Source organism: Hippoglossus stenolepis, chromosome 13, assembly GCF_022539355.2.
Source record: "Hippoglossus stenolepis isolate QCI-W04-F060 chromosome 13, HSTE1.2, whole genome shotgun sequence".
NCBI classification, from domain to species: domain Eukaryota; kingdom Metazoa; phylum Chordata; class Actinopteri; order Pleuronectiformes; family Pleuronectidae; genus Hippoglossus; species Hippoglossus stenolepis.
This window is the reverse complement of record NC_061495.1, coordinates 17,813,923-17,833,894: the sequence shown is the minus strand read 5'-3', so window position 1 is coordinate 17,833,894 and position 19,972 is coordinate 17,813,923. Positions and strand designations below refer to the sequence as shown.

General features: G+C 41.0%; 3 protein-coding genes across 27 annotated transcripts in view; 1 reads left to right on the top strand and 2 right to left on the bottom strand.

Annotated features, from left to right (window-relative positions):
• The window catches only part of mycbp2 (MYC binding protein 2), a 58,347-nt gene extending 54,482 nt beyond the window's left edge, over positions 1-3,865 (bottom strand). For 19 of the 20 annotated variants that reach the window (XM_035175330.2, XM_035175331.2, XM_035175341.2 and 16 more), the window contains exons 1-2: positions 3,150-3,865; positions 241-316 (exon numbers count right to left, since the gene is read on the bottom strand). In XM_035175330.2, coding sequence (XP_035031221.1) covers positions 241-316; positions 3,150-3,421 — 348 coding nt within the window. In that variant the 5' untranslated portion in view covers positions 3,422-3,865. The remainder of the gene's footprint in view (positions 1-240; positions 317-3,149) is intronic. The other variant, XM_035175351.2, reaches the window with a different exon arrangement.
• Positions 3,866-7,940: 4,075 nt separating this feature from the next.
• Positions 7,941-16,558, top strand: scel (sciellin). 6 transcript variants are annotated; one of them, XM_047342689.1, is made up of 27 exons: positions 7,941-8,069; positions 9,231-9,268; positions 9,444-9,513; positions 9,732-9,794; positions 10,197-10,265; positions 10,395-10,427; positions 10,537-10,578; positions 10,698-10,730; positions 10,823-10,894; positions 10,989-11,057; positions 11,235-11,306; positions 11,413-11,481; positions 11,581-11,637; positions 11,743-11,796; positions 12,411-12,482; positions 12,589-12,657; positions 12,756-12,812; positions 12,939-12,980; positions 13,433-13,483; positions 13,590-13,640; positions 13,895-13,963; positions 14,065-14,112; positions 14,227-14,292; positions 14,383-14,457; positions 15,080-15,188; positions 15,640-15,742; positions 15,838-16,558. In XM_047342689.1, the coding sequence occupies exons 2-27, from the start codon at positions 9,244-9,246 to the stop codon at positions 15,852-15,854; spliced, it is 1,557 nt and encodes a 518-aa protein (XP_047198645.1). In that variant the 5' UTR covers positions 7,941-8,069; positions 9,231-9,243; the 3' UTR covers positions 15,855-16,558. The 6 variants fall into 6 exon arrangements, with proteins under 6 accessions (XP_047198645.1, XP_035031022.1, XP_035031021.1 ...); XM_035175131.2 differs by having other exon boundaries at positions 12,918-12,980; positions 14,386-14,457; XM_035175130.2 differs by having other exon boundaries at positions 12,918-12,980.
• A 496-nt stretch (positions 16,559-17,054) lies between these two features.
• On the bottom strand, positions 17,055-19,664 carry LOC118120265 (putative nuclease HARBI1). Its single transcript, XM_035175053.1, has 2 exons — positions 18,616-19,664; positions 17,055-17,337 (listed from the first exon to the last, which is right to left on the bottom strand). Exons 1-2 carry the CDS (start codon positions 19,662-19,664, stop codon positions 17,055-17,057), a joined length of 1,332 nt encoding a protein of 443 aa, XP_035030944.1.
• Positions 19,665-19,972: the final 308 nt, after the last annotated feature.

Here is a 19,972-nt window from a genome sequence, read left to right as displayed (position 1 = left end):
ATTAGTCTATGATATAGTTTAAGTACTGAGGATGTTGAATAATGTACCCATTTGTGATTCAACATTGCAATCATTACCTCCACGGTTTTTGAGGGCCTTGTACAGTGTAGCCTTGGCCTTACAAGCCATCAAAACACATCAATTATTAATATCTGAATGTAAATATAGCAATTGTATACCATTACACAGAAGCACAAGTGTAGAATTGTGTAATATATTTGACAGTAAAACATTTCTTACCTTTGTTCTTGATTTCACTTTTGACTTGACTTTCTGTCGCCTCTTCAGTTTCTTCTTACTCAAAGCCTTTTTTCCCCTGAAAGTAAAAAGTGATCACTAAATCTTTCAATTTATAATGTATGTTTAAAGCAACACGTAAAATAATTCATTTTATCATAATGATGAAAAGCTTGTGCTGAGGTAATGTCGCCACATTTTTCTTTGAGCTGGTCATGATTACGGTGAAAAAACATTTATCATTTTATTTGTTTGGATTATCTTTCACTTAGATCATTGTTTTTCATCACACTTAAATGTGGCAATTTTATAAGTGTTAATACAGTATAATAATGTTGTCCACTGTTCAGACTGGTAATATCTACAAATCCATCAGGGAATATAAAACTGGCACTCATTTATATGAAATGGCTTCCAAATTAATTCCCTAAAGATTCTATTTATCTGACCTGGGCTGCAACTTTCATCTTCATATCATCTATAAAATGTGAAAATTAAAGTTTTCTAGATCCCATTCAACAGTCCAAAACAAAGTCTAAGACTATTCCATTAAATCAAAGAAAGATTGCTATGAGATAATATGGATGTTGATTAAGAATGCAGCTGGTTATGGGAAAGAAATATGTTATCGAAATCATAATATTATGATGGAATGATATTAAATGAAATATCCAAATGGCAGGTGCTGCAATTTTATAATACAGGAAAATTATGTCACAACGTATCATAATGAACAAAGCATTGTGTTGCTAGATAGTTGCCCCAGCCAAGTCTGCAGACCATTGATAAAAGCACTCATCAATTTAGTGACGCATATCACAGACCCCAGGATATCACCCCAGGACAATTTACATATTTTATTTATTTATGGCAGATATCGCAGCTTGCAAACCCATTCTGTAGTAGAAGCCTCTTTATTCTTGATTTGGGAATTTTCGCCCACTCCTTCTTCTTGCAGATCAATTCGAGGGCTGAGATATTTTTAGGCCGTCTTGCACACACAGCATGTTTAATATCTATCTGAGTCCAGGAACTGCGAGGGTCACCCCTATACTTTCAGCTTGTGAACCTTGGTGTAGCTCATGGTGGATTATGAGGCGTGCTGTGAATCATTGCCTTGTTGAGGAAGCTTCGGTTTCGTTTTTGACGAATTGCTGCATTACATTTGCATCACAAATGTACAGATAGTTGGTGGCATCCTTTCCTCCCTCCATCTGTGCAGATGTTTCCTGTGCCGGTAGCTGCCACATAAACCCCAAAACTGAAGATTTCCACCCACACACTTAGCAGGGTGCCCAAACTTTGTCTCCCACGTGTCCCAATTACAGTTTGTGTTTGTCTTTCTCAAGATCATTAATTATAATAAGAGTGCATTTTGCCACAGGGATTGTGCCAACAGATATGAAGGTGATGGGCAAAAAAGAACTATCCTTCCCTTCGGATCATCGACGACGTTTCTGTGGCCAGACGCGCACACAGGATCCTTAATGACCCGTCACGCATTCTGTTTGTCTGATTTTGACTGGTTACCTTCAGGTAGACGTTACAGAGCCTTTAAGTGTAAGACACAACGTCCATCACATCATGTCTCAGTAACCTTTGCACTTTGTCTGGCACATTTTACACTCTGGTTTTTAGATTTTAATACCAGTTTTGTTTTTCATCTTTTATGCGTTATATCCTTTTAGTGTGCCATCTTTTTTAGTGTATTTAGGGCAGGTGCTATATTCAACTCACTTTTACTCTGCATAATTGTTCTGGGTCTTACACGATATGTCCTTGTTTACTGTTTCTTTGTTGTTTGTTGCCCAATGTACTGTTCTGCTGCTTTCTCCATGGGGACAATTAAGTATATTTGATAGGATTGGATTTGTCTCGGTGGCCCAAACTTTTTCTTTTTGCATGTGGATGCGAGTGTACTGGCCCACGTTTTGAAGCAGGCATTGTAAATGGCTGTCTGAGGCAAAAACAGATCTGTTTACGAGGGAGGAGGATGCTGCAACGACCCAGCTACTCAAGACTACAACCTGACTGACAATGACGTAACTGCATTTACCGCTGGTGTCGTAAAAAACAAACGAGTTCATCCTCCTCCAGAAACATGGCTATAACGTGAAAAGAGCAGCATGTTGTATGAGCTCTGCTTTAAAACACATTTTGTACTACCCAAGTAAAACGTTAGCATAACCTGGGGAAGGGCTGATGCGAACGGGCTAGCTATCGAAACGTTACCGGGTAGTGGGCCTGAATATACACTGCTAAAATTATATTAAAGTCCCAGTAAGGTCGTGTACAATGTGATGACAATGTTAGCAATGCGAGTTTGAAATGGCTAACAAGCTAATTTAAGTATTGCACTAGCCATACGTTTGTTTACGTTTAGCTAGGTAGCAGCTATTTACCCAAAACAAATTGTCAACCTGCTGTCATGACAGTTAGCCAGCTAGCTTGTTCCGGCTATATGGCGATATATGAATGAATGCACATTTTTCTTTACAGTTTATTACAGTGTGTCGGTCGATGTGAGGCTGAAACACGGTGTACAGGCAGAGAGCAGCCGTGGTGTAAATCCCCGGCGCAGGGGTTAACTAAAGCAACGTTAGCTTAGATGACACGGATAAGCTAGGGAAGTCAAAGCCCAAATGCTACCTAGCAAAGCCGATCCTCGTAGAACGGTTCGTCCAAACCGTGGAGCCCCTGGTGTGTAGTTAGCATTTCAAACAATGTATGCAGTGACACGCGTTAAACTAACTCACGAGCCATGAATGTGTTTTAATTTGAGTGTTGCTGGTGCTCCGACGTGCCGCTTAGCAAGGGTTAATGTTAGCCTACGGTCGTTAGCTCGGTTAGCAGCACAAATGACAGACCAGCTCCGGCAGACATCTCTGTCTTTTCCCACGTAAATCACTCACCTTCCTTGATTCAACCCCTGCTCTTTATCGTTGATAGCGGTCGTGTAAATCCGCCTGTATCTTTCGGCCAGGGCTCGTCCCGAGAGGAGAAGCTGGTACCGAGTCCGACAGTCCGACTGGGCTCCGGGCGTCGGGCAGGAACCCATGCCCGTACCGATGGTTGAAAGCTCGGCTCCTGCTCCAGAATTGACCCGGACACCCAGCCCCATGGACGGTGATGCGGAGGGCAGGATCCCACCGCCGGCGGCCGCTGCCGCAGCAGCACACATCATCGTCTTGGAGAACAATGCATATATCACTCAAAACACGACACGACCAGGTGACATGTAGCCATCAGAAGCGGGTCCGCTCGATTGTTAAATCCGCCACATGTTACATCATCTGCTCGCTCCGAGTTGCGGGGAAAAACCACAATTAGCATCCACGGTTATTAGCGCAAATTGAAGCCAATCCGGTGGCGCAACTACGGTCTTCCGATCCAGCCTCGGCGTCAACACGGTGCCCGTCGCCCCGAAGAATGAGTCTCACCGAGCCATCACAAAATATCTGGTGGGATAAACAGAACCGCTATTTTCCAGGGGAAAAAATCCACCCTATGGTTGTTTGGGTCTCAGTCGCTGCTTGATTATTTCTTGACCCCGGAGAGGCAGCACCCTCAGCTGGGCTGCCATCTTAGCTCCATCATCCCTCCCCTCCCTGGCGGAGTCTTGCGTCGCTAGCATGCCGGGATATTTTCATACGAGCAAAACCGAGCTATCATTGATTTCTACCCGAACAATGACCTCCCCTGTTCGCAGCTCGTTTCATTTATGATCATGTTTCTTGTTTGACATCAGTGGAAGTGGACGATAGCACTGCAGACACGTGATAGAAACCTATGCTGCTGTTTTTCTATGTTGCATGACACTTTGATTGTGCACATTTAATTTGCAGAGGGTTCATCCACAGCCCCTCCCAGTTTGATCTAAAATTGGCACAGTGTGATGCTTAAAAGCGATGAAATGCAGTCACACTTACAATCAATTAACAGCAGCTTCCTGGAATAATAATAATAATGATAATGCTCAGTGTTTTCATTGGGCTTCATCCTCCAGTGAGAGAAACTGCGAGGTGTTGCCCTTTGAACTCATTAGTTTTGCACAAGCGCTGCAGCCTCCTTCACATTCAATCATCTTGAGTGTTACAGTGGTCTTCACTATGCAGACCTCAGTCGAGGCCCACATAGACACTACTGTGCTTTTTTAAAAAGTAAGATAAGATAAGGTAGACAAGATTATCTTTTATTATTCCCACAATGGGGACATTTGCCACATTACAGCCACAAAGAGGACAGTCAAAATAATGACATCGATGAAGGTAATAAACAAGTAAACACGCACTAGCCTATAAACACAAGGAACTATTAAGAATATATATAAATTATAAATATATTTACAAAATATGTAGAATACTGAGGATATGGTTCACACTCAGCGATACAACAAACACACTATATGATCATTATAGTTCACTATATTTGTGTCACAGCAGTAAGAGGACAGTCAAAATAGAGACATCAGCAAAAGTAATAAATAAGAAAACACACAAAAGACCATAAGTATAAAATAGAGACAATATATACAATGTAAACAGAATATATAGACTGTAGATGATGTGGTTCACACTCAGGGAAATACTAAATGTACAATATTTTGAGGGTTAATGCATAAAATATCTAATGACATGGGGATACTGAAGTGCCTCAGCAATGCAAGATGCTGATTATGATGATGACAGTACATGTATTTTTCATTTGCCATACTGACGAGGGTGCGACAACAGTGGAGAAAAAGCTGAAACACTGCAGGGGGGGCACCAGGAGACACTGTGAGTTGGGCGACATCAGTCAAAATGTCAGTCAAGACCAAAATACCCCGCAAAGCGACACAGGAAGCAGGCACAGATTCCACAGAAATACATATAATATGACACACAGATGCTCTACGTCTGACTGAGAACATGTATGAACATGTGAGTGGATTTTTCAAACGCTTTAATCAACTGGATCTTCCTATATTCAAATTCAAATCTAATATAATCTCTTTAAAAAGGTGGTATATGTGGATGTATATGTGGAAGCATATATATTGGGAGAGAGAGAGAGAGAGAGAGAGAGAGAGAGAGAGAGAGAGAGAGAGAGAGAGATTTACACAGGCCCTAGTGGTGCTTTATTGGCTGCAAGGCTTTGCAATAGTCCAATGATGAGAGAGGGGTCGGTCCACAGTCTCTCCTCATAGCAACCCAGGAAGCATTCACAGATTATCATGCGCAGTATCAGAGCACGAGCATGTATCAGTGATGACAACTGAGTCTCCAACAGCAGAATTTATGAGCATAAAAACTGAGGGGTCGCGCCATTAGATGTTCAGTGTGAAACATGAGGTGAAGAGGAGTTTTAGTCGAAGTGTGCAGTAATAATCTGTTGTAAAAGCATCATAAATATGCTGGATAACAAACTGCTGTTATCATCACCCCTCCCTCCCTCAGTGGCCTTTTAGATAGAAGGTTATAAAACGAGGAGGATTTGGCGTTGAGCTGGTGGAGATGCAGCTCTCAGCGTTCAGAGGTGGCTCACTGTTAACCCCTGGTTGTCACAGCTCTGTCCAGTTGCAGGAGGGAGGATGGAGGGAGGATTGGCATTGTATGTGGGCCAAGATGATGTCATCATGGGTCAGGACACAAACATGAGCTGAAGTGGTGGAGATGAAATCAAGTTGACATGAACACATCCAGGAATGAGGGCTGGTAAAAATCTATTTAGGTTTGATTTATCAATACAATTAGTTGTCCTGATATAACAGCTCCCTTCTATTCACCATAGTAGAACAGTTTGAATTATTTATATTTAATTATCAGTATTGCTATTTCCACCTTTATGGATCTGGCACCACCCAGTGTCAGTGATCTCCACTTGTGTTTATAAAGCTGTATCGTACAAAGCAGCAGATTACTATTGACTATTACTATTGACTGATGAATAACAACACATTCCTGTAGATTCATGCTGTACAACATCAGGATGATACGTCCCCTTCTCACTCAGAAGGCGGTTCAGGTTCTGGACCAGGCTCTGGTCATCTCACGCCTAGACTATTGTAACTCCCTCCTGGCAGGTCTACCTGCTAGTGCCATCCGACCTCTGCAGCTCATCCAGACTGCAGCAGCTCGACTGGTCTTCAACCTAAATTCACTCACACTACTCTGCTCCTCCGCTCCCTTCACTGGTTACCGGTTGCTGCCCGCATCCGTTTCAAAACATTAGTACTTACGTACCGTGCTGCGAACGGATCGGGTCCAGTCTACATCCAGGACATGGTCAAACGTTACACCCCAGCCCGTTCACTCCGCTCTGCTTCGGCCAATCGGCTTGTTGCTCCCTCACTGCGAGCTAAACACTCATCAAAATCACGACTGTTTGCTGTCCTGGCTCCTAAATGGTGGAATGAGCTCCTCAATGACATCAGGACATCAGAAAGTTTACACATCTTCCGCCGCAAACTAAAAACACACCTCTTCCGACTATACCTTGAATAACATTTTTAAACTAACAATTTAGTAGCACTTAAATGGCACTTACTTATAGCACTTTGTAGTCTGGCTTTCTTGAAGAAATTGTACTTTCTCGATTCTTGTTGTTCTGGGTTTGTACCCTCATGGTTGAATGCACTTATTGTAAGTCGCTTTGGATAAAAGCGTCAGCTAAATGAAATGCAATGTAATGTAATGAATGAATGAATGAATGACAATATTGCCAATATGTTTCATTGAGGTAGTTTGTGGTTGACTTTTCCCCTTTAATTCTATGAACACGCTTTATTCAGCTGATGACAAACACATCCATTCTTCTGGATCAGTTAAAGGCAAGTGATTGAACATATGGTGTTTCCCCCTCGTAGTTCTGTCACTTCGAGAAGTCTGCATTCCTTTCGTGCTGTCATTGTGACTAGGAGGGGCGCACTTATCAGTCCTGTGTGTTGTCACACCCTGGCATGCTATGCACCTTTCATACCTTTGATCGCATAAAACACGGCACTCCCTGACAACATGACATGCAGGTTTAGGCCTGGTTGTCGTTTGAGTTTTACAACCACTGCTGATTATTTAGACCTGTGCGTTTGAAAGTTTGAAAGGTCTTGTAATTATTATTATTTGTGGTATTAAATGTCATTCAGCTGAAGATTCATTCAAAGTCGGGGATATTATGACTCCTCGGACTTCAACCAAACCTTTAACCTGAGCGTGAAAATCAAGTTGAAAGCGCCTTATCTCGCGGTACTTTTATTAGCGTGTGTGTGTAAAAGGCCACTGTAAACCAGGTAGTGTATTTAAAAAGTCAGAAGGATATTAATACACAGGGTAATACTTTAACAGTCGTCCATCTTATGTTAAATTCAAGGTAGTATATCAGTCATGAGCTTAACCTCAATACACATTATGTAATAGTTTTACCTGCAGAATATGGATAGCATCTTCTTATTTAATTATGTCTCAAATCATATTCCATTACATTCAATGAGGAAGTCGTAAAAAATCCTAATGCATTTTTCAGTTCTGCTTCCTTGACACCTAAGTTGAATTGCAGGTCCTTCAGCACCCCACCCATGTAGCTGTCAATTTTTTTAAACACGCACAGAAAGCAGAGCAGGTAATGAGGCATGAATGATGATGACTGACAGAGAAACATCCAGAGTGGCACAGAGAGGGAGTATTCTTTGATTCGTTATGTGAAGCCACACCCTTGGGTGTCAGAGGAATCTCCTCCCTCAGCATTAAAGCAGCAGACAAGGGTGGGATTGCACACTGCGGATAGATCAACAGGTGTCCGGACACGAACTGTGGTGAGAGTCTACTAAGTCTCTTTCAGCGAGTCCCCCCGTGGAGGTGAGTGCAGAATACTTTTTCAGTCACACTCAGTCAGTTTCCATTAACGTGCCTGTGATTTACAATAATGTGACAATGTGGTTTACAAAATACAGATGATTTTATCTCTGGTAATGATTTTGGAAAAATAAAAATCTGAAACACAGGTATAACGTATGAAGATTATGTACTAATGCAACGATGATGATAATACGATAGAATGTACTTCTATAGTGACTATATTTTGAGTATGTAAATGCGGTCTTACACTTGACATAAGGACATGACACAATCGATCTCATAATTTAGGATTTCCTGTCCAAACCTGCTAACGTGACTTTAAATGAATCTCAGAATTGCTGTCGAGTTTAATTATATGAAACATTTTTCTAACATGTTGAGTTGAAAACATGTTCTGTCTTGTAAAAGTTTTCAAGTTACCAAACCAGATTATAATTTGGCACGCAGAATTGTGGAGATCAAGGACGATTTCTGAATCGAAAAAGGCATTTGAATTATAACTGTATAATTCTCAGGAGCAACTTTCTTTTCTTACAAACCATAAAATCTTGAAACTAGAGATTTAACTGAATCTGTCTTAAAATTATATATAATTTTTCCAAATAGCCATTACAACTTTCCACACGACTGTTCATGTCTGTCATCAGGCCTCTGCTATGAAGGTGTTCGTGCGAAAGTGTGCATGTAGTCAAATCCTGATCCTTATCATCAATAGCTAATGGCATGTTACGGGTACACCCCTGTGTTTTGCTGACAATGGTCTGTTTAGAGAAGGTGTGTTATGGAGGAGGTGGAGAGGGGGGGTGTCTTCATGTGGGTTCAGGTCAAGACAAACCTGTTCTGTCCTTAATCACTGTGAGTGTGGGGTTGAGCAGAGTTTAGGTTGATACACTGCAGCCTCCGTGACAAACCTGCCACAGCGTGACTAAGCGCCTGAAAATGTGCACCCGGGTGCATGTGAGGAGATGAAAATCATACTGAGACACTGCAGAGGAAAAGCGTTGATTCCAAAAGCGTTTTTTGACCTCAGGTTAAACTTCAACACAGAGCTGGTGCTATATGGTATATATGCAAGGTCCCAGGCCACAGTACCACCTAGTGGATAATGTGCTGCAGTGTTATTATGTGATGAATTCACCTCTTGTTCTTTCTCACTTACAGGTGAAGTAACAAAATGAGCAGGTACACGAATCAGACTTGTAAGTACTGATAAATATCAATTATTAAAACTCCATGTAGTGCCAATAATTTAAACAAAATCTAAAATACACACACATACATACATATATATATATATATAGCAGAGCCCAATGTTAATTATGATATATGTATTTATGATATGTGATAGATCTCATGTTTCCCTTGTGTTTGCAGCTAAGGTCACCAACCTGCTGAAAGACGGCAGCTGGATCAGAAAAGACGAGGAAGAGGATGAAGATGTCGAGTAAGTAAATGGAATCGCACAGCACAGACACTCCATACATTCCACGCGGTGAACTGAACTTACACAAACATTCCGAAACTATTGGGTGTGACTTGTAGTTCATCTCGGTTTACACCTTCTTAAAAAAAAGAAGACCTGCTACATTCCTTTTGCAAGTCGCAGTGTTGAATCATCTCTGAATGTATGAGTGAATTATTGTTTTTTTTCTCCTCCCTCAGCCGCGACCCAAACTTTGGCAAATCTATTCTGGGCCGTTACAAAACCAGTGAGACTGTTGTGAGGTAAAAACACTATTCCTCCAAAAAAGGGCAAAATAATGGGAAGCTATCATCTTTCGGGAAGAATAATTTTTCTTAAATTATGTCTGCCAAGGAGGTTGTATTTTCACCCCTGTCTGTTTGTTTGTTGGTTTGTTTGTTTGTTTGTGAGCAGGATTACACAGGGAGGCGGGTCCCGTATTTTTATTTATTTATTCCAAGGTCATTTTGTCATATGTTTAGATTTCCCAGGGAATTATCCATGGATCTTGATGGAAAGCAAATTAGGCACATTTTGGGAACTGATATTTAAGAGTGTGAAGTATAGTGTAGCTTGATTGAATTCAAGGGGACTGTTGGACCTTGGCAGAGGAATGTGCTCCACTGAGTTCTTTGTTTAATGTCATTCATTGTCTTTGCTCACAGTGGAGGCAGTGAAGTAAAAACCACCAAAACCATAAGCACGACAACATCTGTGAATGCTCTCTCCAAGAGGTAACGATTCTTTAAATGTACTTGTCATCTGATACCTATTTTTTTATATATATGTCATTACTATTTCTATGCAAACGTCATGTGATCAGATTGTGAAAAGAAACATTGATTGTGATCTCGTCGTTTCAGATTCAGTGAAACTCTGGAGGAGCCGAAGAGCAGGTTGGTACACAATGCAAACAGTATTATAGTCTTTTTGCCAATCAATGCACTTGCAGTAATTTGAATCTGTACTGTTGCTTAATAATGTCTCCCTCTCTCCTACTGGAAGCACCCTCCCTTCCAGCACGTCCATATCCCCGTACACCAAAAGGTAAATTTCCACAATAACACAAATAATCCTGCTAAGTCTGGTGATTTTATTTTTGTATGCAAAGCTCCATGTATCACTATAATGTGTAACATTGTTTTTTTTTGATCATGTCACTACAGAACCAGTTCTGTTACAGAGGAACCAAAATCAAGGTACGCAACAGATATCTCAAACCAGCAAGGAAACGTACAGAAAATACACTGAGGCACTTTGTAACTTTAGCTTTGTGTGTCTCTTCCTTCAGCACCACAACCAGGACCCTCTCCAAGGATGGCAAAACCACTGAGACCACCATCACCACCTCCCAGAGTGTCAGGTAAAAAGCACTGCAGCGTCACACAGATTATTTTACTGCACTTTGAGTCTTTGTGTCAGATAAATAAAAATTGGTTGTTATTGTTATTTTGCAGTTCTCCTGTGATGAAATCTCCCACTATGACTGAGACGTTCACTGAGCGAGTCAAATCCTCAAGCCAAGGGTGAAAACATATGTCTACTATTATATTTTGGGGGGGGGTAGAATATGTCAAATTACCACTGCATGCATGCTCCACCCTCTGTGAGCTTGTTGCTGTTCTGTTACAGTGCTGGAAAATAGATTTGATTGATCATCTAATGTTGAATTAAAGATAAGTTTCAACATCTTCTCTACACAGGGGACTTTACTCAAAGATCACACCTACCAGAACTTCAAAAGTGACTGAGACGACTGTTACCACCAATAAGGGGTAAGATCTTTTCAGATGTTACAAAAGTTATCATTGAATAACATTTGAATCTCAAATCTATACATGACACTATAATTGAAGCGGTCTTTAATATATTTCTGTGCAGTGCGGAGGAGAAACTTTATGACACCCTCCTGCCCTCCGGCATCAAGGATGATTACTCATCTACAGAGAGGTGATGCTTTTACAAATCCATCAATTATATTGATCATGACATCAGGCAATTAGTAGTTTTAAACTGTACGAATCATCTGTACTATTTTCTTCTTTACAGCAAAAGGACCATCTCCACAACTCAGACTTCGATAGTGAGAAGCAGCAATGACACTGAGTGAGTTTAATCCTGTAGTAACGATAATAACGGAAAAATGATTCATTATTATTATTGACACTAATGATTCATTATTAACACTTTGCTGAATTTATTTCTCTGCACTGCTCTCTACAGTACACTGATCCCAAGCGCTATCAAGGACGATTTCACAGACAGGTAATGTTTGCACTCACTAATAAAACCAGAGAGATCCTGCTTAATCTCATCGACAACACTTTACTTTAACTTATCCATATTGTGTCATTTTATTCATTAGCCCTGAACTTATAATAAACAATTATACAATAAAGGTTTAATACATGTTTTAAAACATGATAGAATATTATATACAAAAAGAAAAAAGCAATTATTAATGTATTTCTTGACAGCTAAATCCCTCCTTTGGAAATGCATAGTAGGGGCTGTTGTATAAACAGATAATAACATAACAGTTGAAATCACTGTTATGAACTATTTGATAAAATACATCTTAATGGATAAATAAAGTATTAATGTTTTTAAATAATGCATATTAATAAGCACTTAAATGTACTTACAGCGCTATACTAATTAAGATGAATAACTCTTAACAAAACCAGTATGTAATTATTCTGTCAGTGAACCCAAAACACTGTTGTTATCACAGAAGTTCCAGGATCACGAGGAGTGAGACTGCATGCATGCTCCACTCTCTGTGAGCTTGTTGCTGTTCTGTTACAGTGCTGGAAAATAGATTTGATTGATCCTCTAATGTTGAATTAAAGATAAGTTTCAACATCTTCTCTACACAGGGGACTTTACTCAAAGATCACACCTACCAGAACCTCAAAAGTGACTGAGACGACTGTTACCACCGATAAGGAGTAAGATCTTTTCAGATGTTACAAAAGTTATCATTGAATAACATTTGAATCTCAAATCTATACATGACACTATAATTGAAGCGGTCTTTAATATATTTCTGTGCAGTGCGGGGGAGAAACTTTACGACACCCTCCTGCCCTCCGGCATCAAGGATGATTACTCATCTACAGACAGGTGATGCTTTTACAAATCCATCAATTATATTGATCATGACATCAGGCAATTAGTAGTTTTAACTGTACTAATCAGCTGTACTATTTTCTTCTTTACAGCAAAAGGACCATCTCCACAACTCAGACTTCGATAGTGAGAAGCAGCAATGACACTGAGTGAGTTTCATCCTGTAGTAACGATAATAACGGAAAAATAATTCATTAATATTATTGCCACTAATGATTCATTATTAACACTTTGCTGAATTTATTTCTCTGCAGTGCTGAGGACCAACTCTACAGTACACTGATCCCAAGCGCTATCAAGGACGATTTCACAGACAGGTAATGTTTGCACTCACTAATAAAACCAGAGAGATCCTGCTTAATCTCATCGACAACACTTTACTTTAACTTACCCATATTGTGTAATTTTATTCATTAGCCCTAAAATTATAATAAACAATTATACAATAAAGGTTTAATACATGTTTTAAAACATGATAGAATATTATATACAAAAAGAAAAAAGCAATTATTAATGTATTTCTTGACAGCTAAATCCCTCCTTTGGACATGCATAGTAGTGTATAAACAGATAATAACAAAAACAACAGTTGAAATCACTGTTATGAACTATTTGAATGGATAAATAAAGTATTCATGTTTTTAAATAATGCATATTAATAAGCACTTAAATGTACTTACAGCTCTATACTAATTAAGATGAATAACTCTTAACAAAACCAGTATGTAATTATTCTGTCAGTGAACCCAAAACACTGTTGTTATCACAGAAGTTCCAGGATCACGAGGAGTGAGACTGTCACAGTGGAGAGCAGCAGAGGGTGAGTGGATGGGAATGGATGTTGGAGAATGTGCTGCGTCTTTCTATGTACAGCAGATTTACTACATTACCAGGTTTCCTCTGACATTTTCCTTTGTGTCATTTAGAAGCAACAGCCCAACTCTGACATCACCATCCTTCACAGGAAGACTAAGCAGGTAAACATGTTGCAGTTAAAGCAGTTAAAAATAATAGAGATAAACATGTATGAGTGGAAAAATATAGCTCAGGCCCCTAGCTAGGAACCACTAGGGGGCGTTTTGCCACATATGTAATTTTGTCTTTAAGTATTTAGAATTATCTGAAAAATGCTTTGAATATTTTGCTCAACCTTCCTGTTTTTTTATTATTAATCGGCCAAAATAATCAAATCAGCTTGTACCCAACTCATTCCTTTGCCTCTGACACACAGTTACAAAGGGTACTCTGACGATTCCCCCACCACCCGCACCTCCTCCTACACCGTCAGCACCACGCCCAGGTACTCATTTGACTACTCTCACACTGTTACACACACACCAGATGACACTATGGATGCAGACTTTCTATTATTCCTAATCTGGTCTGTGATTGCACACACAGTGACCCATACAGCAGCGACCGTCAATCCTACTCCAGAACAGACAGCAGGTAGGAGGACGCAGAGCCGTCCAACACCTCACGTCATTATGTTTTCATTTTCATTCTACTTCTGTATTGATTAAATCTCATGTGTGATCTGTGCTTCACTTTGTCTTTGTATAGCTATGACCGCAGCATCAGCAGCCCCACTGCCTACTCATCATCATCATCATCGTACAGAAGCCGCAGGTATCAGATGATATGGGTTTAATGTGGATGTATGTTATACATTATATGAGAGTAAAGTAAGACTCCAGCTGATAACTGTGATTCTCACAGCAGGTCAGATGACAATCTAGGAGATTCAACCTACTCCAGGTCCTCCACCAAGAGTTTGTACGGATCTACTGACAGGTAGGAAAAGTCCGATGTCTTTCTTAATGTTGGACGAGTTGGTTTTGCTAAAATATATTCCCAGTTACTAAAGACACAAATTACACTTGAGGCTGACGGCTGTTACATTAGTTTCTCTCGTATTTGTTCACAAACTAAAGTTTTGGGCTAATTGACATTTTGGCCTGATGATGGTGTTTCCTGAAAAGTTAAGGGATCACTAATGTCAAAACAATAAATCCTGCATTTCAACAGTTTTACTCAAAACCAAAAGTATCTACCTGGAGAAAAGTCCGAAATTCTGAATGTCTGAACCGAATTTTTGCACCAGTTCAATTAATAATTGTCATGATATTTAACTGAAAGCCAAAAATGTCAACCTGCCAGTGGCACTAGAAAAAGGCATAGGATCACTATAGTTAGATGGGTTTAACTCTTGGAACCATGAATATGAGTTCTTCAGATCTATCAACCTTTGTCTGAACCGAAGTGTCATCGACCATCTACCAGACTCATGTATAATTAGGTACGTTGGCTTTTGTTTTGCCAAACCACTGCTTCCGCGAAGTCAAGAATGAACTATCCTTACTATTCTTTTGATAGTTATAAAATAAAGAACTTTATTTACCTATGTTCCACACAGGCTGGTGCTTGAGAAAGATTTGTGCACTTACTGCCGTAAGCCATTCACTGGAGACGCCAAGATGGTCCTGGATGACCTGAAGATCAACTGCCACGCTACCTGCTTCAAAGTGAGCAGATTAAAGACACACATAAATCAGCAATGTGTAGCGGTTGTAGGACGACGTATTTAGATCATTTATGAAAGCAAAAGTTGCAATACCACACTGTCAAAATACTTTAATGCAAGTTTACTTTAAGTACTATTTATGCAGAGGAGGTGGAGGCTCTAGCTTTAAAATATGTTACTACTGATGCATTAATGTACACAGGGGCATTTTAATGTTGCTGGTTAAGATAAAAACTAATTCTAGTTAATCATCATAATGTTCAGTAGTTCTATGAATGATGAAGACACATTTGCACCAAATAAAAATACTTAGGTAAAGTAGTACTTGAGTATTTTGAGTATTCAGTTACATTCTGCCGCTGGCGACAAGATGTTATGAGGGACTGTGCAGCTGAACAGTGGCTCAGTGTGTATCTCTTCCCTCATGTGTGCGTTTGTTTGTGTGTGAACAGTGTGAGGTGTGTAACAGCACTCTGGGTCATATGAAGGCCGGGGACAGCATGTGGATCTACAACCGCATGGTGCACTGCGAGAACTGCTTTGAGGTTACCAGAGGTAAGAACATTAAAAAAAATACAGTTTTTAATCTTCAAAGTCCAAGTAATAAACCTTGATTCCAACAGGTAATATTATTTCTTCCTCCCTTACAGATAAATGGCGGCGTTGAGTTTCTCGCCGGCTTTCAGTGGAGATTCAGCCTCTGGATCAATGATGATGAATCACTGTTTATCAACATGGGCGTGATACTGGTTCTCCTGTACTTTAGGTTTTAACAAGCTGACAGATCTTTATCTGGGTGTTCTGGCAAAAGACAGTTTTAATTATACAAATATAACTTTTTATCTTAAAAATGCATTGCAGCTAGTTGTTACTGTGTTTTTGACATCGTGGTATTTTATGTCTCTGTATCGATTCTAACATAGTTTGAAGATGTGCATTTCTGATACTCTTAGTTCTGCTGCCTTTATGGGGACTCTTATGTGTAACCTGACAAGAGATATTACAAAAAATTAGGGCCGGGGGCTTTTTCTGTGTGCAATAAGAATCACGAATGCATCTTTATCAAAAAAGTTGTAAAATGTGAAGGTTCTTGTGTGTTTGAAGAATAGTTATAATTCTGCAGTTAATATATAGATTACAGTCAAAGTTCTGCAGAAATATAGAACATAATTAATTGACATTAGTTATAGAATGTTCAATTATTAATCTTGTTGGTATAGACTAAATTTTATGTCAGTAAGAAACACAGCACCACATCTTATGATATCCCATCAGCTATTTACAGAATAACAATGGTGCTCTAGTTTTCTATATATTTTGATCCCATTGAATATATTTTACTAATTCTCTAATAAACAAAGATACAATATTCTTCTCATGTCATTCTTTTGATATTTAGAAACCTGTCACAAATTTGCTTGAATGTTCATGTGTATTCATGAGGTAGCTTCTACATCATCAAATTCATCTGAAGAGATAAGATTTTATTAATCCCAAAGGAAAATCTTGTTCCATCTTGCTCCAAGATTACAGTATAATATAAAACAGTGAATTAAGCAATAGATTATTAAGACTTGTTAAGAATTGTTAATAAAATAAAAAGTACATAGTAATGTTGAACCAGTGAGATTTAAATAAGCAAGATACACAATACAGTCAAACTAATAGTAAACAAAAGCCACAGTAAGCAGAAATGATAAATAGAAAATAATATGGAATTTTGCACGATATTGAAACATGATGGGAAAAAAACTAATATTACACAGTGCAAAAGAATAGTATTATTGCACGAGTGGTCAAATTGCACATGAAAAAGAAAAGCTTCTTTTGTATATATTGTTGGTATTATTTTCCAAGAGTCTGATTATCAGTGGTCCTCCCTGCAGAAGGGGGAGGAGTCGTACAGTCTGATGGCCACAGGAAGAACAGACTTCTTGTGATGTTCTGTGGTGCTGCCATTGGTCTCAGTCCACCACTGAGGGTGCTGCAGTGTGACATCAGTGTGGCATGCATGGGTGGAGAGGCAGTCTATAATACTGAGTAGTTTCCTCAGCATCCTCCTCTCTGTCACCTCCAACAAAGACTGAAGTTCCACTCCCAGGACAGAACCAGCTGTTCCGAAGAGCTTGTTGAGTCTGTTAAGCTGAACTCTGGAGATTGTCAGGACATTCTCAAGAGGGGATGTATGTGTGAACGCAAATGTCCGTGGCAGCATCTGCAGACTTTCACCAGCCAGTCCCCTGGTAAAAAGTCTGCACAATGTCCGAAGGAGCAGATGTGGGAATACAGCAGGAGATTCAAAAGGTGCCAAACATAGAAGACACTGACAAAGAAGACAAGAGCTTTAGGTTAAAGGGCCAATGGTGTTGATGTCCTGTAAACAAGAACGTGATCTATGCAGCGGATCCTGCCTTTGCCTGCAGCACCACCTCCCAAGAAAGTTCCGACGTAAATAATTCTCTGTCCATCCTCCAGAGGTCGAGTCTAAAAACGGCTTCAGTGTCAGCAGACCACAGCGTAGAAAATGGCGCCGGCCACCAGTGATAAGACATCTGCTAAATCAATGGATCTGCAGACATGAGCCAGAGAAAAACAGGCGACTCTGACGTATCTTACACAGCATGTGTGTCCAGCTAAGTGTCTATGTGGACGCCCAGGTACTTGTACTCCTGGACAACATCCAGCTCTGATCCCTTGATGATGACTGGGTTCAGGACCTTTGCTTCTTAAAGTCCACCACTGCCTCCTTAGTCAGTGACATTAAGACTGCAGGAGGTTTAGTCTCCAGCACACAAAAGTGTACTAGTACTACTCAGTGGCGGATATCAAGGAGGTTATAGATGCAACATAGAGCAGATTAAACTCCCTCTCATTTGCCTCGCAGCGGTTTGCTCCAGTGCCCTTCCCACACACACACACACACACACAGTGGTTACTAACCTCCAGTTAGTCGCAACTCTGCAGCTAAAAACAAAGAATGTGTCAGACATGTTGCTTTAATTCTACCCCTCAGCAGAATAAAACACATTTTCATTCAACCTGGCAGCATCTTGTTGCTGTTTTACCTCACAGTTGAATATTAAATCTAACCTTGGTACGTGTGCAGCCACGTCTTCTAAAGCACATGTAAGGCAGGTGGTTTACCAAGGATTAAAATGTTCATAACTCATTGAATATTCAACCGGTTTCCAAGACCTTTGGTGTGTTACCAATGAGATGAAATATGCACCCCTGGTACTACTGGACATAACCCAAGTATAAAGGGAGAACATTTTGCTCTCGGAAGATGTGGCACAAATCTAGTTTTTAAATCACTTTATGGGTGAAGAAATGTTGTCAGCACACGTCGCACTCGTTTCCCCTCAGCTTCATAGTCGTCTGCTCTCAAATTACTACACGTGCTGGGTGGCTGAGAGTCCCTGTCGTACTGGAGAGCAGCATTCATGCTTTCGTCATCCACAGGCTGCCCCTGCAGTTCACAGTAGTTGTGCAGCACGAAACAAGCGTAGATGACAAAAGGCAGATCGTTCATGTTTATGTCCATGGCCCTCCTCAAGGCGGCAAACCGTGCTTTCAAGCGTGCAAACGAACACTGGATCACCATGTTTGCCTTGCACAGTGTGAGCCCGTACGACTGCTCCTGTGGGGTCACTCCGCCATCCGGGTATTCCTTCATGAGGAAGGGCATCAGTGGATAAGCTGGATCACCCACAAGGAACACGGGGACGGCCTCTTCGCCCTCCACCAACACTTTAGGACAGGAGGGGATCGTCCCATCCTTCAGGTCACTGCACAGTTTGGAGTTGGTGAACATACGCGCTTCGTGCACACCACCAGGCCATTTCACAACCACATCCATGAAGCAGTACTTGTGGTCGCACAAGGCTTGGACATTCAAAGAGTATGCCCCCTTGGTGTTGATGTAGTCTGTGGAGTTCGCTGTGGGTTGTTTCACTTCGATGTGGGTGCAGGCGACGGCTCCCAAGCACTGTGGGAGACCGTGTGTTTGCTGGAAGTTGACGACAAGATCCTCCACCTCAGGCTCCGTGCTCGGTTTCTTGACGTAGTCCGGGCCCAGGAAGACGGTGATGGCCTTGCAGACGCGTCGGATGATGACCGACACGACCTGCCGGGACAGCCCGAACGCATTCGCGGTTTTCCGGAGCCTCCCCTCGTCGTTCAGATAAAACAACGTGCACGCCACCTTGGTGAGAACATCCACGGGCGCCCGCATTTTAGTCGCGGCTCCCTCCACATGGGGCCGCAGTCTCTCGCTCAGGTGCATCAGGGCCGACCTGGACATCCCGAAGTTTTCTCGCCATTCCTCTGGAGCCACGACCCCGTTCGTGAAGTTATCCCACCAGGCGCTCGTTCTCCCCGGTCTCACCCAGAAACGGCGCTCCGCTGCGGGCTGAAAGCGCCGCGGGACACGGGGGCTGTCGCAGATGGCTCGAATGATGGCTCGTCTCCTGCGCATGTACGCGGTGGTGGCGTGATAAAATGCGGAGTTTAACTGCACGACAGCTGTTAGCAGAGACAACAGAGTCAGCAACGCTTGTGTTTGGTTATCCATGTTGGTTTCTACCTTCATTGTTGTTTTCTTCCGGGATGGACGTCATGTGATAGGAGTTGGCAAATCAGCAAAGAGTACGTCATGACAGAAAAGACCCAATCAGCAAGCGTTCAGACGAAAAACGCGTTCAGGAGTTTTCAGACTAAAACGAATATTTGACTTTTCGAGCAGATGATGGAGCTTCATGATGAGTTTGGGGATTGTTGCACTTA

What these genes read in the sequence shown, in the direction of transcription:
- scel (XM_035175130.2), top strand. Translation starts at nt 9,244, where the DNA reads ATGAGCAGGTACACGAATCAGACTT. An exon ending in ACCAGTGAGACTGTTGTGAG is followed by an intron (nt 9,795 to 10,196) that starts GTAAAAACACTA and finishes CTTTGCTCACAG; the next exon opens with TGGAGGCAGTGAAGTAAAAA. An exon ending in AGAAGCAGCAATGACACTGA is followed by an intron (nt 12,813 to 12,917) that starts GTGAGTTTCATC and finishes ATTTCTCTGCAG; the next exon opens with TGCTGAGGACCAACTCTACA.
- LOC118120265 (XM_035175053.1), bottom strand. Translation starts at nt 19,664, where the DNA reads ATGCGCAGGAGACGAGCCATCATTCGAGCCATCTGCGACAGCCCCCGT. An exon ending in AGCATGAATGCTGCTCTCCA is followed by an intron (nt 17,338 to 18,615) that starts GTACGACAGGGA and finishes GACAATCTCCAG; the next exon opens with AGTTCAGCTTAACAGACTCA.